General features: G+C 42.8%; 1 protein-coding gene across 1 annotated transcript; it reads left to right on the top strand.

Moving 5' to 3' along the window:
• The first annotated feature begins 307 nt into the window (after window positions 1-307).
• On the top strand, window positions 308-3099 carry LOC127577387 (beta-1 adrenergic receptor-like). The gene is made up of 2 exons (XM_052028559.1): window positions 308-702; window positions 1414-3099. The coding sequence occupies exon 2, from the start codon at window positions 1481-1483 to the stop codon at window positions 2639-2641; it is 1161 nt and encodes a 386-aa protein (XP_051884519.1). The 5' UTR covers window positions 308-702; window positions 1414-1480; the 3' UTR covers window positions 2642-3099.
• Window positions 3100-16251: the final 13152 nt, after the last annotated feature.

Raw genomic sequence — 16251 nt, 5'->3', positions numbered from 1 at the left:
ATTAGGCTCTGCATAGAAGCAATGGTTTTGTCTTGGGGATCTACTGAAACTCAGTAAAATGTTTCAGGTTCCACGGGTTTCATTTAGTGTCACAGTAAATGCAATTGCAAATACTGAACTTCCTTAATCTTTGGCACCTCACACTTACTCAGTCTTGTTCGATATTTATTTTGTGCAGCTTCTAAAACATTATGGACTTTTTGAAACTGATGTTGTCTGCAAAAGCTGCTCGTGCCTGGAATTTGATTGGTTTAAGCGCATTTACTTCTCCGCCGTTGTGTCCATGAGTACTTCGAGAAGTTGCAGCGTTCATTGGAGGCAACCTAAGCAACGCAGAGAATGCTGCGGATTCACATCCTGGCCGCACCGCCTCATGCCTTATCAGATGTTCTATCATTGTTTCAACGAAGGTCCGTGGAAGCCTGCCTCAGATGGTAGTTTTCGGTGTCCTCTTGAAGCACAGGTATCCTCCTATCCCGTGGTCGGGACATCTGTGGAATGGGCAAAAGACTGCGCCCAATGATGCTGACTTGCGTCAGGAGGAATTTCACTGCTGCGAGCGCAAGGTTTGCTCGAAGAGCAGGATCGGTCATCATTTGAAGCCACCATCGAGTAGCGCCGACACAAAGGGTAGTGACGGTGTTACAACCGCACCAGGCTGTCGGCAACAAACGGACCTTCCATCGCACTAACTGGACAAGGGTAAGTGGGCTGTTATCCACAACATTAACCAGGCTTCGCAACAAATTCAATCTCCTTTTTGATTTGGCGACGGCAGAAAAATTCCACAATCTTAAAGAAAATGAAACCAAAATCTAGTTAAGGGAGGCTAATGGATATTGTTAGCAACGTTTTAGAATTACTGAACATTAAAGTGCGGGAGGAGACCATTCAGGCCATTGTTCTTTTATTGGCTCGTTCACAGAGTTAATCAATTACTTCCTTTCCCCCGCTCTCCCCCAAAACTCAGAATATTCTCCCTTTCCCGTAAATATCACCAAATTAAAAGTTTTGCTTGTATTACGGTAACAGGCTTCATCACTCCGTGCGTGTGCTGAGCGGGAATCATAAAACTGCAGCATTAGAACTTGTTTTTGTTTATTCATCGACTCGCTTTGTGTTATCTGGCAGCTACTCGCCGATGACAGTGTGAACTGTACACCCAATGTGTATGCATTAGGATATGGTTGCTCAACCATTGACCGTGTGAAACATGTTTACCTTTTGAGATGCTCAACACTAATAGCAAATGTATATTTTATTATTTTAATGCTCTCAATATCCCGACTCCAGAGCTGAAATATTACTATGTTGCGTGCATAATGTGTGTTTGTTTAGTCAACTTTAAAGTAATGAGAACCGTTGGCCGCTGCTGTTTTGCTCGTTAACCTGAACTCTCCCATTCTGTTGTAGGTGACTGTGTCTCAGCTCTGGGTCATTCGGCGGATGGGGTCACCCACCAGATTTCGCCGAGACCTCCATGAAAACCAATGCAATGTCGGACGACCTCAGTAACCTGAGCACGGAGGGGGCCTGGTGCCCCGGCCAGAGATGGTCTGCCCCAGAGACGAACGGTACCGGGCCCGGGCCCGTCTGCAGCTGGTGTTGCTGCGGTCCGCTCAACAGGATCCTGGTGATCGCCTTTATGACCATCCTGGCTTGTGCGGTGGTGGTGGGCAACACCATCACAGTGACCGTGTTCCTGGGGACAAGGCAGTTCCGGACCCCACAGGGGTACCTGAAAGTCTCGTTAGCCCTGGCTGACCTGATGGTCGGGGCACTGGTAGTCCCCTTCTCCGCCTACACCGAGATCGTCTGGATGCTGAGCGGGGGAGGGCCGCCCGCCTGGGCCCGGGGCTATTCGGCCAGGGGAGGCGGCGCGTCCTGGCAGCCCTGTCACCTGGTCGGGCTGGTGTTCGCCGGCTGCACCCTCGTGTCCATCAGTACCATCTTCCTGCTGACGGTGGAGCGGAGCGTGGCCATCCTGAGACCGCTGCACAAGGACACGGTGGTGACCCGCAGGAGGACCCTGGCTACCATCTGCTGCTCGTGGCTGGCGGCCTTCCTGCTGGCCACCGCGCCCCTGCTCTCCAGCGACCACTTCACCCTGGAGTACAACGAATGCAGCCGCATGTGTAACTACGCGTTCGTGCCCGAGGCTCCGAAGCGCTCCAGCTGGAGCATCCTGCTGCTCTTCCCCGCCTTCGACTTCACCCTCCTGGGCGGCACCATGGTGGTCAACGCGCTCTCCTTCAGCACCATCCGCCGCTGCTCCAAGCAGCGCAAGTTCTTGGTCGAAACCGACAGCTTCCCCGGCCCCCTGCGCCCGTCCTTCTCAGACATCAAAGCAGCAAAAACCATCGCCGTCCTGACCTTCGCCTTCACCGCGTCCTTCAGCCCCATCGCCGCCTTTGTCGTGGGCAATGTCAGCGGCTACCGCTGGTGCACCTTCTCCTTCTTTGCTTTCTGGATCCTGGCCTCCAACAGCTGCTGTAATTTTGTCATCTACAGTGTCAGAGACCAAAGGTTCCGCAAAGGGGTGCACCAGTTGTTCCGCAAAAACCTGCGGGCATTGCAGGACAAAAACTTGAACGTTCAGGGCTTTCGTTTCCCGGCAGAACTACAACGCTTTCCCGACTGATGACAGACCGCCCTTTTGATCCACTCAGTTCGAAAGTCACCCAACTTTTTTCAAATGCTCCCTTTTACATAATACGTTCTTGGGAACATCATGTTGAAGTTATAGTTCAAAGGCACGAAGACCAGCTACAGGAGTCAGCGCTCGCCTTTGAGTTAGCTGGTTGGTTGTTCACCTTCGCTCCAGAGACGGGGAATACGAGCAGTTAGGGTTCAACCAGCGCATTACTGATTGAGTGCTGCACTATCCGCAACGTCAAACTGAGATGTGAAGGATCATATGGCACTTAACAGGCACTGAAAAATTATCCCTGGTATCCTAACCAAAAAACTCCAGCGAACATGGCAAAAACAAAACAATGCGTTCTTATCATATTGGTGTTTGTGGGAGGTCACTGTGCCCAAACTGGCTGCTGCAACACCGATTAGACTTCAGAGGCACTTCATTGGTTTTATAGAGCTTTTAATGCCCTCCATTATTTTGATTCAATTAGGCAGAGGATATTTTATCTCCTTTTCATGTCCATATTGTGCCTCCCCACATCTTCCATTCACATTTTCAAGCTTGTTTTTAGCTCCTTTCAGTTTTGTTTTTAAATTAAACCTTTGGTTTGAAGGGATGTTTACCTACCTCCATTGAATACAACTGTTTTACTTCATGTTCATCATGCCGACTTTTTCACGTGGAGTAATAATGGAAATTAGTTAAATGCTATTATAAAGTGGTATTATAAAATGCTATTATAATTGCTATTAATTAGTCAGTTAAATGCTATTATAAAGAGGAACTGGTGAAGGATAATGGACCATTAAACATCTTCTTACTGTACTACCTATCATTTGTACACATTTTCCACTGCATCAGAGATGCCCAATGCTATCTTTAAAAACCAGGTTTTATTTATCAAAACTGCTAGCAGTGTTGATTTTCAAAATCAATTTGTATAACATAATTCAAGGAAAGTTGAATGCCACTGCACAAAAGATGTTGCTGTAGTCTGTGCTGGCAGGAGGTTAATTAAAGCAAATGTTCTTTCTAAGCTAGTTATAAACACTTAATTCTGTTAATCAACATAATATTTTAAAAAAAGAGAAGTAAGTTGCACCCACTTACCTTATCTTAGTTACAAGAACGCAGTCAGCCCATAAGGAGCTGGAATGTCCCCCAGGGAAGTATGGCTAAGAGTTCTATTCTCCTTCTTCTTATTTCTATGTTGCCTTGCAACTTATTCTCTCTTACACATGCCCATCAATTCCCCTTTGATTCTTTTTGCCATTAACTGACACCTAGGAGTATTTTTCAGTAGCAAATTAACCTACCAGCACGTCTTTGGGTAGCGTGAGGAAGCCAGAGCACCTGGAGTAAACCCATGACAGAACGTGCAAAGTCTGCACTTACAGCACTAGAGGTCAGGATGGAATCCTCCTGTTAGTGTGGGAAGGGCATTGCAGGAAAAATGATCTGATAATACCCTCATCATAATACTGATAATGATTGAACCAGTTGCATTTTATTACCAACAATCCCATGGAATGTTTAAAAAGCATGATTTCTAAATGTCTTAATGACTTGCACTTTGTAGAGAAATGTCAATGGTTTCTTGCTCAATTGACAGCAAACTTCAGCATTTGTACATGAACATGGAAGTCCCAGTCTTGTTACCAGCTGTTTACATTATTTTCCAGGGATATACTCAGACATACGCTCTGGAATCCAGTGGCAGGGTGCAAAGTTGTGGCAGTTCCTCAACATTTACTGTGAGGAATCTGCCCAGGCAACCTGGCACAAGAACAGCATCTCCATTCATCTGAACAGGAACAGCTACAAGGGACAACATTACATTTTAGTTGTATTTTTTAAATTATTTTGATTTATGTATGTTTTAAGAGTATTTAAGTACATTTATTAATTTCGAAATTGAACGGTTAAGTGGGTAAAACAAACAACAGAAACAGCAACTTATACTCACGTAGCATCTTTAATGTAGCAAATCACCCCAAGACACTGCCAGGCAAAATTGCTAACCTAAAGTTAGTATAGCACAGGGGTGATAGTTGAGGAGCACTTGGTATGAAGAGTTTTGGAGGATTTCAGATTTATGCAGAATAGAATGAGGGAGGCTGGCCAGTGGTGCATTTTAGTTTTCAAGTCCAGGAATACCATAAGCATGTATAAGGGTTTCAGTAGCTGATGAGCTGATGCAACAGTGTAGTTGGGTGATGCTGCTGAGATGGAAGCAGGCATTCTCAGAAATGATGCGAATATTTTATCAAACCTTCATCTCAGAGTCAAAAATGACATCATGGTTGTGAACAGGCTGCTTTAACAGTTGCTCGAAGAGTTGCTGTTAACCCTCATTAGGATTCAGAAATTCTACATACTTAAAGTAGTTTCATTTTGCTTGATTAACATTCTGACAGTCTTGGCAAATTAAGTGTAATTTAAGCTTTTATTTTATTAATGAGGCATTTTAGTGAGATCTATTTTGTAACATTTCATTATAAAAAATGTATGCACTTTATTTGTTCCTGCTTTCTGAATAAAGGAATGTGGAAAATATTTTACAGCATGGGAAAAAAAATTGTTAATGTTACGTCTTTGTTGGATTAATTTATTTTAAATGCTTTAATGTTGCTTAGGTGTAAATGGTAGAAAATGTTGAATACATAGTATAGCTAAATAACATGACCCCCATCACATCCAGGCACACATGACCACCAGCCTCAACATCAATGATTGAAAGGAGGTCCGAGGCCCATTTGGTCTGCACCTCTCAACTGGTATGTATACACATGCAAACTTGGGTCATTTCCAGTGTGTACCAATCTGGTTACAGTAATACTCCAATAATCCACCAACCGACTTTTCAGAAATCCTGATGGTTTGGTATCTGGGTCATCTAGTGCTGCGCTCCCTTTGACATACCAAAGCTTTGGTTCCCACCTTCCCTTCAAAACACCAGGGCCCCAGTTCCTGCGTTCCCTTTAGCTCTCCGAGACTACATTTCCAGTGGTTCCCACTCACCGGAGCCCTGGTTTCCCACGTTTTCTTTAAACTCAGCAGGGCTCTGGTTACTGCACTCTCTTTGAACTCATTGGGGCACCAGTTTCAATGCTCCCTTGAAACTCTGTTTTCTGTGCTCTCTTGAAACTCACCTGGCTCTGTTTCCCATGTTCACCAGAAACTTTCTGGGGCCCCTGTTCCCGCACTTCCTTTAAACTTACCTTGTTCACTGGACAACTTATTATTCTACCATGTAACATCCAAAGAAAAGTAAACTAAAAGTGTTTCGGAGTATCAATATGAATAACATCCAAAAGTCAGGAAAATCTGCTGGTCTGGCACTACCAGAGTCCTAGTATTACAGATTAATGGAGTTTTACTATATTTTTTAAAGATTCCTAGATTATTCCTTTATGATAGTACCATCTATAATCTTATTTAGATGTGTTGCCAGTAATAGCAGCCTTATCGTTTGCCTGCTATTGCCATGAATATTGCTACTGAAAGCATGGAGACATGTCAGCAGCCTTGGAAGCAACAGCAACAACTAGCTGCACAGAGCAGAAAAATCATTTTCCCAAGAGATCAGTTGTAAATTGTGAATTCCAAGCTATTGTCAGTGAAGTTCTTTCAGGAGAGGGAAACAATCTGGCTCAAAAGATTGACTCAAAACATTAAATTTGCTTTTCACTCCACCAATAGTGCCTGACCTGCTGACTACTACCAATATTTTCTGTGATTTTTTTTTCAGATTTTTAGCACTGCATATTTTTGACTTTTGAAGTTGTTTTTGTGCTGTATAATCACAGTCAGATTGATTCTGTTGTGCTGAGAGTCAAAGCTATTATCAAACTGCTTGCACCTGAACAATGCAGGACACAATAACGTGAACCCTCCAGCATTTTAATGACATAGCTAAGTCAAATCTGGATACCCAGCACAAGTGACTGCCAAATGCAAGCAACTGTAAGATTATGCCCAGTGTTAGATTTCTTACTTCAAAGTTCCAAATTTAATCTAACTCAAGGGATTTGTTTGTGACTGCAACAGGCTACTATTGGAACAGTATCTTTGTTATAAGTACAACAGAGGTATGAAGTAATTTACATCCAGTACAAAGAAGTCATGCTTAACAAAGACAACAGTCTCAGTTTTCTCCTTGAAACCTTGCAGGCTCATCTTCCAAGTGGCTGCACTGCAGCCTCTTTTCCTCTTGCTGTGTCTATTTGTCCCTCCTGATTGTACCTTCTCTCTTCCTCTCCCTCCCTCTCCCTCCCTCTCCCTCCCTCTCACTCTCTCTGTACTTTCATACTCTTTTCTCTTTGAGTGTACATGATAACTAACAGTCTCCTGAGCTATTTTATCTCTTTGCTCAACTGTACACTTTTGTTTTATTTGTTATCAACCTTGTTCCTTCCTTCTCAAGCTGTAAAACTGCAGAAAATGCTGGATATCTGAATTGAAAACAGAAAATGCTGGAAGTACTCAGGAAGTCAAACAGCATTGACCTGAAATGTTGATTCCATTTCCCCATCACTAAAGTTACCATAGAACCATAGTACAATACAGCACAATACAGGCCCTTTGGCCCACCATGTTGTGCCGACCTTTAAACCATGCCTAAGACTATCTAACCCCTGCCTCCCACATATCCCCCTATTTTAAATTCCTCCATATGCTTATCTAACAATCTGTTGAACTTGACCAATGTATCTGCCTCCACCACTACCCCGGGCAGCGCATTCCATGCACCGACCACTCTCTGGGTGAAAAACCTCCCGCTGATATCTCCCTTGAACTTCCCACCCTTTAAAGCCATGCTCCCTTGTATTGAGCATTGGTGCCCTGGGAAAGAGGTGCTGGCTGTCTATCTATTCCTCTTAATATTTTGTATACCTCTATCATGTCTCCCCTCATCCTCCTCCTCTCCAAAGAGTAAAGCCCGAGCTCCTGTAGTCTCTCCTCATAATCCATACTCTTCAAACCAGGCAGCATCCTGGTAAATCTCCTCTGCACCCTTTCCAACACTTCCACATCCTTGCTATAATGAGGTGACCAGAACTGGACACAGTACTCTAAGTGTGGTCTAACCAGAGTTTTGTAGAGCTGCATCATTACCTCGCGGCTCTTAAACGCGATCCCGCGACTTATGAAAGCCAACATCCCATAAGCTTTCTTAACTACCCTATCCACCTGCGAGGCAACTTTCAGTCCATGATTCTCTAAATGCTCATAGATCCTATCTCTTAGAATCCTTTCCAACGGCTTGCCCAACAACTTGAACTGCTTTTACTCAAAACTCAGTCCCATACTTATAATGACTATTCATCTGTAGCCTTTTGCTTTTCAGATAATATCTAGGAAATATTTGTGTTTACTTTTTGGAAATAATCTTTTATTCATGTCAGGTACAGGAGTGTGGTGGTTATGTCATTGGACTAATAATCCAGAGACCAGATATGAGTTCAAACGCCAGCCTAGCTCTCTGTGGATTTGAATTATTAAAAAAAAACACATCAACTAAACTTGGAATAAGCAGCTGGTGAATTGTGGAATATAAACACTGGCATTTCAGTGTTGTATACTCATGTAACTTGAAGCTCTGGCAACCAATAGTGGACCAGACACTGTGGAAAAATGCCTGTCCTTTTTCATTTAGTTCTAGTGGGATATTTTATGACTCAGAAGATGGAACCTTGGTTTACATATCAATTGAAGGATGACATCCTTGACATCAGCTTAACAGCATTAGATGGGAGAGTCAACCTACAAAGTGTGATTAAGTCCTAGGATGTACCTCCAGCAGCCTACTAACATAGTGGAGGAAGTACTTGCAAATGAGATGCATTGCTCAACTGTGCTGATAACAAACACTGCTTTCTCCATTGCATTACTGCCTCCATAACCACACTGCCCTTGCCACTCTGCCCATTCTGACCAAGAAGGTTGTCAGCTCAAGTTCCACTTTAATACTTAAGCAAATAGTGTGGTAAACCTATATTGCAGTAATCTGAAACAAGGTCCTATCAGCATGTGGTTGTTACAATGCTTACTGTCATACGTATAAGAGTGGGGTTGTCTCTGCTGCTCAGGCCAATTTCTCCTTCAACCATACAGATTAGAAAGGTAGGAAGTATAAATCCTATGTTGGCACAGACCAAACTCAGTTGTGGTATTATTCATTTTGGGAGGGAGAAGTAATATTCAGCCAGTTCCCATTTTAATTACTGTTCAGGGATTCCTGTTAGAAATGCACACATGGGTCTGTTAGATAAGCATAGGATCTGAGCTGATTAAAGAGTAGTCAAATGCAAAACTTACAAAGGAAGGCTGATAGACCTGTTGCTAAAGAAGGGGGTTATAGTCTCAAGATCACATGGTTCCCCAATAAATTAGGAAATAAACACAAGTCTTGAACAATGTTCAAACAATGCAAAATAGTATATGTTACATTTCTGTGCGAAACAGGGTCAAAGTTAGCAAAGTGCAGCTTATCTTAGTCATGCAAGGTTTATCCTTAAATTAGAAAACTTGAGCAACATTTAAGTGCAACACCAAGAGGTGCTCTCTGGCTGTTCAGGTGAATGTAAAAGATTCTGTAACAGTACCTGAAAGTATTGTTCTGGCCAGCATTCTTTTTTCAAGCATTATCTGTCAAAAGATATTAGCACATCCATTTCTGTTCATGGATTTTGTTGTTTGCAAATTTTCTGCCTTATTTAGCACCAAAGTGGAGCGTGAAAGGCTTAGTTGGTGTCCTTCTTTGTGGTGAAATTTTAATGACAACTGTGATTCATCTCAAAAACTGGAGGATTGTGATTGTCCTTATGTGTGCTGGGAGCATAACAAGTAGAAGTTCTTGTATTTTGTGAAAGAATATCAAATACTTGGATTTTTTTTGTAATAAAACTATTAGTACAAGCACTAATCAGCTTACTCAGTCTATATCAGATTTTAAAAAGATAATTAAAGAGCAAATTGGCTGACTTTCAACTGACCTTGAAGGATTATTTGTGGTTATCAATTTGTTTTACAAAAACAATGGTTAGAGCCCAGCTCGAGGTTAATTGTGGTCAAAGGAACAAGAACAGGAAAATCACTGACTCAATCCATTCCATAGATGGCTTAAGGTTAAGAGCTCAGCAAGTACAAGAGATGGACAGAGTCAATTATTTGTGGCTGTCAGCTCAATCTAATCTGCTTGTAAGGGGATTGTCTCAGAGCTTCCGAAGCAAAGCAGTGAGCTAATGAATGCCAAAGGTCTGGAAAATAGCCCAATCACGTATAAATCACAGAGCAAAACTCCCAGGTAAGCCGTAATATCTCCCAGATTCCATGGAGCTGAGATGAAAATTCATTCATAGACATCTCAAGAGAACTGAAACATAACTCAATTAATTTATTGTTATTTATGTGCACAATTTGTAGAAAAGATCAAAGAGAACTGAATGTGGAATAACACGTTCTGAAATGTAATAACTTGTGTCAAATTAGTTTTTGGTTGGATCCTAGTACACAGAAGCAATGAGCGGTGGAAATCTGAAATAAAAACAGACAGCTGGAAATACAAAGCTGGTCAGGCACCATTATGGAGAGAGAAATAAAATTTCAGGTTGGTGGCCTTTCATTAGAACAGAAAAAAAGTGAGAAATGTATTAGGTTTTAATCAAACACAGAGGCAGTGAGAGGGAGAAAGTTCATTATAGAGAGAAAATGAGAGATTGAATACCAAACAACATAGAGGGGGTCCGTGAAGGATCACAGGGGAAAATAAAGGGCTGAGTCCAGAGATGATCCCTGCTCCTGTTCTTCCAAGTAATACAGCTAATACTTACAGAACTTACATGAAAATGTTCAACTCATTTTTGAGTCCAGAAGGTGTAAAGTGCCAATTCCAGTGTGGCAACCAGAAGAAAGCTCTCCAGTGACTAAAGTTATGTATGGTAGAATGAAACCTGGTGGTAGTTATTGTGGTAGAGGCTGTGGTAGTGGTTCAAACATGTCACACTGAAAATATTTTTGTTGCAATTTCATAGGGCAGTGTCCCTGGCCCAACTTTTGCCAGATGCCTCATCAATGGCATTCCCTGAAGTCAAAGGTAAGACTGAGTATACATCATCTAATTTGAAGTTGCAAGTTACATTTCTACCACACAAGTGGACTGTAATAGATATCTCCAAGAAGAAATTGTGTAATCAGCTCTCCCTGACTTTAGTTGCATCACCAGTGCCTCACCATCAATACCCTGAAGGTTACCATTGACCAGAAACTCAAGTGGATGAGCCACATAAATGCAATTACTTCTGTAGTAGATTTTAAAAAAATGGGAATTGGAAGGACAAGACTCAGTCTATGGCTCCTCATGATCTTTTCATCATCTACTAGTCACAAGTCAAGGGTGCAAGGAGATATTCTCTTCCTACTTGAAATCTGGCAATATCCAGGAGAAGATAGGTAGCAAGACAAAGAACAGTTAAAATATCTATTCCTTTTACCATGTCTATACTGTGGCTTTAGTGTGTCCTGTCTACAACAATCACCAACCCACTGCCTACACCAGCCAGAGTGGCCATGTGAGAACACAGCTGCTTCCAAGTTATGCTGCAAGTCACACATTCTAACTTGGGCCTTTGTCACCATTATTGCTACTTCAAAGTCCTGAAACATTTAACATTAACCTGATTTCAGTGGTTCTAGGAGAAGCCTACCATCACCTCATGAAGGAATTGGAATTGGTTTATTATTGTCACTTGTACCAAGGTACAGTGAAAAACTTGTCTTGCAGACCATTCATACAGGTCAATTCATTGCACAGTGCTTTGAGGTAGTACAAGGAAAAATAATAGATTGCAGAGTAAAGTGTCACACTACAGAGGAAGTGCAGTGCAGGTAGACAATATGGTGCAAGGTCATAACAAGATAGATTGTGAGGTCAAGAGTCTATCTTATTGTACTAAGGAACCATTCAATAGTCTTATAACAGTGGGATAGAAGCTGTCCTTGAGCCTGGTGGTACATGCTTTCAGGTTTTTGTATCTTCTGCCCGATGGGAGAGGGGAAAAGAGAGAATGTCCTGGGTGGGTGGGGTCTTTGATTAAGTTGGCTGCTTTACCGAGGCAGCAAGAAATGTAGACGGAGTCCATGGAGGGGAGGCTGGTTTCCATGATGTGCTGGGCTGTGTCCACAAATCTCTGCAGTTTCTTATGGTCCCGGGCAGAGCAGTTGCCATACCAAGCCATGGTCTATCCAGATAGCATGCTTTCTATAGTGCATTGATAGAAGCTGGTGAGTGTCAAAGGGGACATGCCAAATTTCTTTAGCCTCCTGAAGATGTAGAGGTGCTGGTGAGCTTTCTTGGCCATGGCCTCTACGTGGTTGAACGAGGACAGGCTACTGGTGATGTTCCCTCCTAGGAACTTGAAGCTCTCAACCCTCTCGACCTCAGCATCATTGATGTGGACAGGTGCATGTGTACTGCACTGCCCCCTCCCTTCCTGAAGTCAATAACCAGCTCTTTTGTTTTGCTGACATTGAGGGAAAGGTTGTTGTCATGACACTATGTCACTAAACTTCTTCCTGTACTCTGACTCATCATTATTTGAGATACAGCCCATTACAGTGGTATAATCTGCAAACTTGGAGATGGAGTTAGAGCAGAATTTGGCCTTGCAGGCATGAGTGTATAGGGAGCAGAGTTAGGGGCTGAGGATGCAGCCTTGTGGGGCACCAGTGTTGAGAATAATTGTACCGGAGGTGTTGCTGCCTATCCTTATTGATTGTGGTGTGTTGGTCAGGAAGTCAAGGATCCAGTTACAGAGGGAGGTGTTGAGTCCCAGGTCTCAGAGTTTGGTGATGAGTTTGCTTGGAATGATAGTATTGAGGGAGAGCTGTAGTCAATAAACAATAGTTTAACATAGGTGTCTTTACTGTCCAGATGCTCCAGAGATGAGATTAGGGCCAGGGAGATGGCATCCACTGTAGACCTGTTTCGGCGGTAGGCGAATTGCAGTGAGTTGAGGTTTTCTGGGAGGCTGGAGTTAATGTGTGCCATGACCAGCCTCTCAAAGCACTGCATGATGGTGGATGTCAGAGCCACCGGGCAGTAATCATTAAGGCAGGAGACTTGTTTTTCTTAGGTACCGGGATGATAGTGGTCTTCTTAAAGCAGTCCATTAGGAAAAGATGATAAATGCTGAACTACTCAGCAAAATGGACAGCATCTAAGGAGAAAGAAACAGGGTTGACATATCAGGTCAATGACCTTTTATCATAACACTAAATGCTGGCCTTGATAGAAATGTCCATATTCTGCAAATGAATTTTTAAGTCTTTCTTTTCAGTTTCCTCATTAGTTGCTCCTAAGCTGTAATTAGATCATCCTTTGTGCACTTTCTCCTCATCTTTTCCTCATGGTGTTCAAATTCATTGCCCTGCCTCCTCTGCTACATTGTTCTTCCCTGAGGTTTAAATGTTATCCACCCCCTACCTTTCTCAGCTTTGCCTTCCTCCAAAAATCTCAGCTGTTAAAGATCAACCTAATGGACTTCTTAGTCTTTTGAGCCTGTACAGTGTCCTTCACTTCCGTTCTTCAGAAGGAACAATACTAAGAATAATCAGATAAGGATTTTCATTTAAAACACAATATTGATGTCCAACATAAAATTATGTTATACATGTTACACTCATGTTATAAATCTACTGTATTTAGGCACGTTTATTGTACCAACTGAGCTTGTTTACAGAACCACTTAGTTTCTGTTTATTCATTCAGCATTGTACATCCATGACTTTTTTAAGAAGGTAAATATTCTACTTAGTGACTGGACTCCTTCATCATAAAGAATTGATTGGGATGGTGGGTAAAACAGTGCTGATCTCTGCTTTCATTATGGGAAAGTCTGAAGACATTTTAAAACCAGTTAAGCAGCTTCAAACTGCACATGATAACAGTAAATGAATTGTAGAATTCATTGTAAACTGTCTTAAGGCAAAATACTTATCATATTTACAGCTGGTTCTCACATTTATATAGTACCATGGAGTCATACAGTGCAGAAACTAGCTCTTTGGCCCACTTTGTCTTTTGCAGCCTTCAAGTACTTAACAATACAAATTCCCTTTCCCAGCACTTGGCCTGGAACCTTCTATGTCATGATGTTTTAAGGGTTCATCTAAATACCTCTTCAATGTTGTGAGGGTAACCCATCATTTAGTTGAAAAAAAATTCTTCAAATCCCCTCTCAATTTCCTATCTTATACCTTAAACCTATGCCCCCTGGTTGTATACATCTCTGTTAAAGGGAAAAGTTTGTCACCATTGACCCTATCTAGTCCCTTCACAGTTTTGTATACCTCAATCAGGTCTTCCCTGAGCATCCTCCATTCCAAGGAAAACAAACCCAGGTTATTCTGTACTCATGACTATAAAACTCCATCTGAGGTGAATCCCCTCTGAACTTTCTCCAGAGCAATCACATCCTTCAGTGTGATACAAAAGAAAGATGCAGGCTAAATTTAATAATCCCTGAAAATGGTTGTGGGGATTCCCTCACACCCTCCTCTACCCCCCCCCCCCCCCCCCCCCCTCCAGTCCCTGGAACAGTTCAAACACACACTCAGAAGTCAATGTAAGCAAATAGCCATGTATGTAGGTCATTTCAAGAGTCAAGCTGCACTGACCTGGATACAGCGTCACAAAGTGTTCAACCTCACACGTGGTCAAGGTCAGCAAATGTGCTATCAAATGACAGATTGCAGCTACTGTGGTACTTGCCTTGGACACTTCTTGAGCTGCCACAGTCCCGTTATTCACCCATTGCCAATCTCTATCAATCCGAGGCTGACACACACGCAACATTCATATGCCCCACTGCACCCTGACTCACTTAATATTACTGCAAGCCAAACACCCACGTATCACAACTTGCAGAAAATGCCAACTATTCCACGGTGATAGCCACATCACCCAAGACGTTGCACAACATTGATGGATTTGCTTTAGCAGGATGTTAGGGCACAACTGGAGGCAGCAAACAGTAACTGGAGGGGGACAGACCAGCATGCTCGTGGAGGTCCCCATCAGGACAGATATTGCTGAGGTTGTGGCCAGTAAAGATTGTGCTCACACCTAATATTCTTCCTTATGTCCTGTCTTCATCGCTACCCATTATTTTCATAATGCAGATGGTGTAAGCATATGCCTCTTCCCTTTCCCATCCCCGCCCTGCACCAGAACCTCACCAGGGCGGTGTTCAAGGAGAGTCTGCTCAACTGGAACGCGTGCTCAGCTGAACCTCACAAGAGGACTCAACTGAACACTATCATCATCTGCAGTTTCGATTCCTCCTTCACCCACCCCCATCCTCCCCCATGTTACACATCATATTGATATGGAAATAGATCACTGTTTAGTCATCATTGCTGGAACTCCCTACCCAACAAAATTATGGTAGAAGCTTCACCACCAGGACTGCAGTGGTTCAAGAAGGTGGCTAACTACTGCCTTCTTACAGACAATTCTTTGAACAGAATTTGAAAGTGGTGGTCATCTCCATTTGCATGTTTGTGGATCCAGTCCATAATGCAGCTGATGTCTCTGTGTCCACTGCAGTACTGTAACAGACATGCATGTATCTGAGTGTTCTAATGAAAGCTTGGAATCTTATCATCCAAGGCCAGCTTGCTGCTATGCAAGGCAACATTGGAACTAGCCTGGTGGAGGTTTACAGTGTATGAGGGGCTTGCAAAATTCCAGAGTGTTTCAGCATTCTGTCCTCCATTAGAGTGCTATCTATTGTCAGGTCTGAGTCTCAGGGAGGGGGCATTGCTCCACACTGTACAGCCACTATTCTATCTCAGGGTAAGTTCATTCAAACTCCCAACACTGCCATTCCGCAGTAACTTTGCTCCTGCCTATCAACCAGTTGATCCAAACTGCTGCCGCTCAAGTTGAGACTCTTCTGTTAAAAACGTGAACTTCTAGACACAGAGATGCTAAATTCTGTTGTCTTCTCCACTTAAAGTGAATTGTCTTGCACCAGCACATTGAGTCACCGAGGTATCACCACATTGGAGAACAGGGACTAACAAAGGAACATGGAAGAAAAACACACAGAAAATGCTCGAGTGATCATTTGACTTTTGCATCAATGTATCATGATTTCTTTGGAATTTCATTTTGGAATGTTTATTTTGTGGTGAATTTTAGTTTTGCATTGTGGCCAAACAGATACTGTGATGTGCAGTGATAGAAAGGGGGTAGGTGCTGGGTTTCTGGTGTTAAATTGAATGCGTTCTTCCTGAAAAGTACTGCCTAAGTTTCCTTCTTCCTTCCACCCCTCTTCCTCCTTTTTCTTTTGGTAGCTTATCCCGTTCTACATGCCCTCTGTCCATTTCCCAGTCTTGCTGTACTCCAAGAGGAACACCTACTAATGTGTCCATCATTCTGGGAGCAACTGACTTGTGCAGAAGCCTTGGTGCCAGAATAAAATTCATCAGCAGCTGCAATTTCATTGCCTGTGGAATTTTGCAACTTAAAACAAATGAAGAAATCAGCAAATGTGGAGAATCTTACAAACAGCAGGGAGAAATCAATCAGCAACCAACCTGTA

This window comes from Pristis pectinata, chromosome 13, assembly GCF_009764475.1.
Source record: "Pristis pectinata isolate sPriPec2 chromosome 13, sPriPec2.1.pri, whole genome shotgun sequence".
NCBI classification, from domain to species: domain Eukaryota; kingdom Metazoa; phylum Chordata; class Chondrichthyes; order Rhinopristiformes; family Pristidae; genus Pristis; species Pristis pectinata.
This window is presented reverse-complemented; position numbering and strand designations above follow the sequence as displayed.

Bases quoted from the DNA above. Each gene is read 5' to 3' on its own strand.
- LOC127577387 (XM_052028559.1), top strand. From the start codon at position 1,481: ATGAAAACCAATGCAATGTCGGACGACCTCAGTAACCTGAGCACGGAG.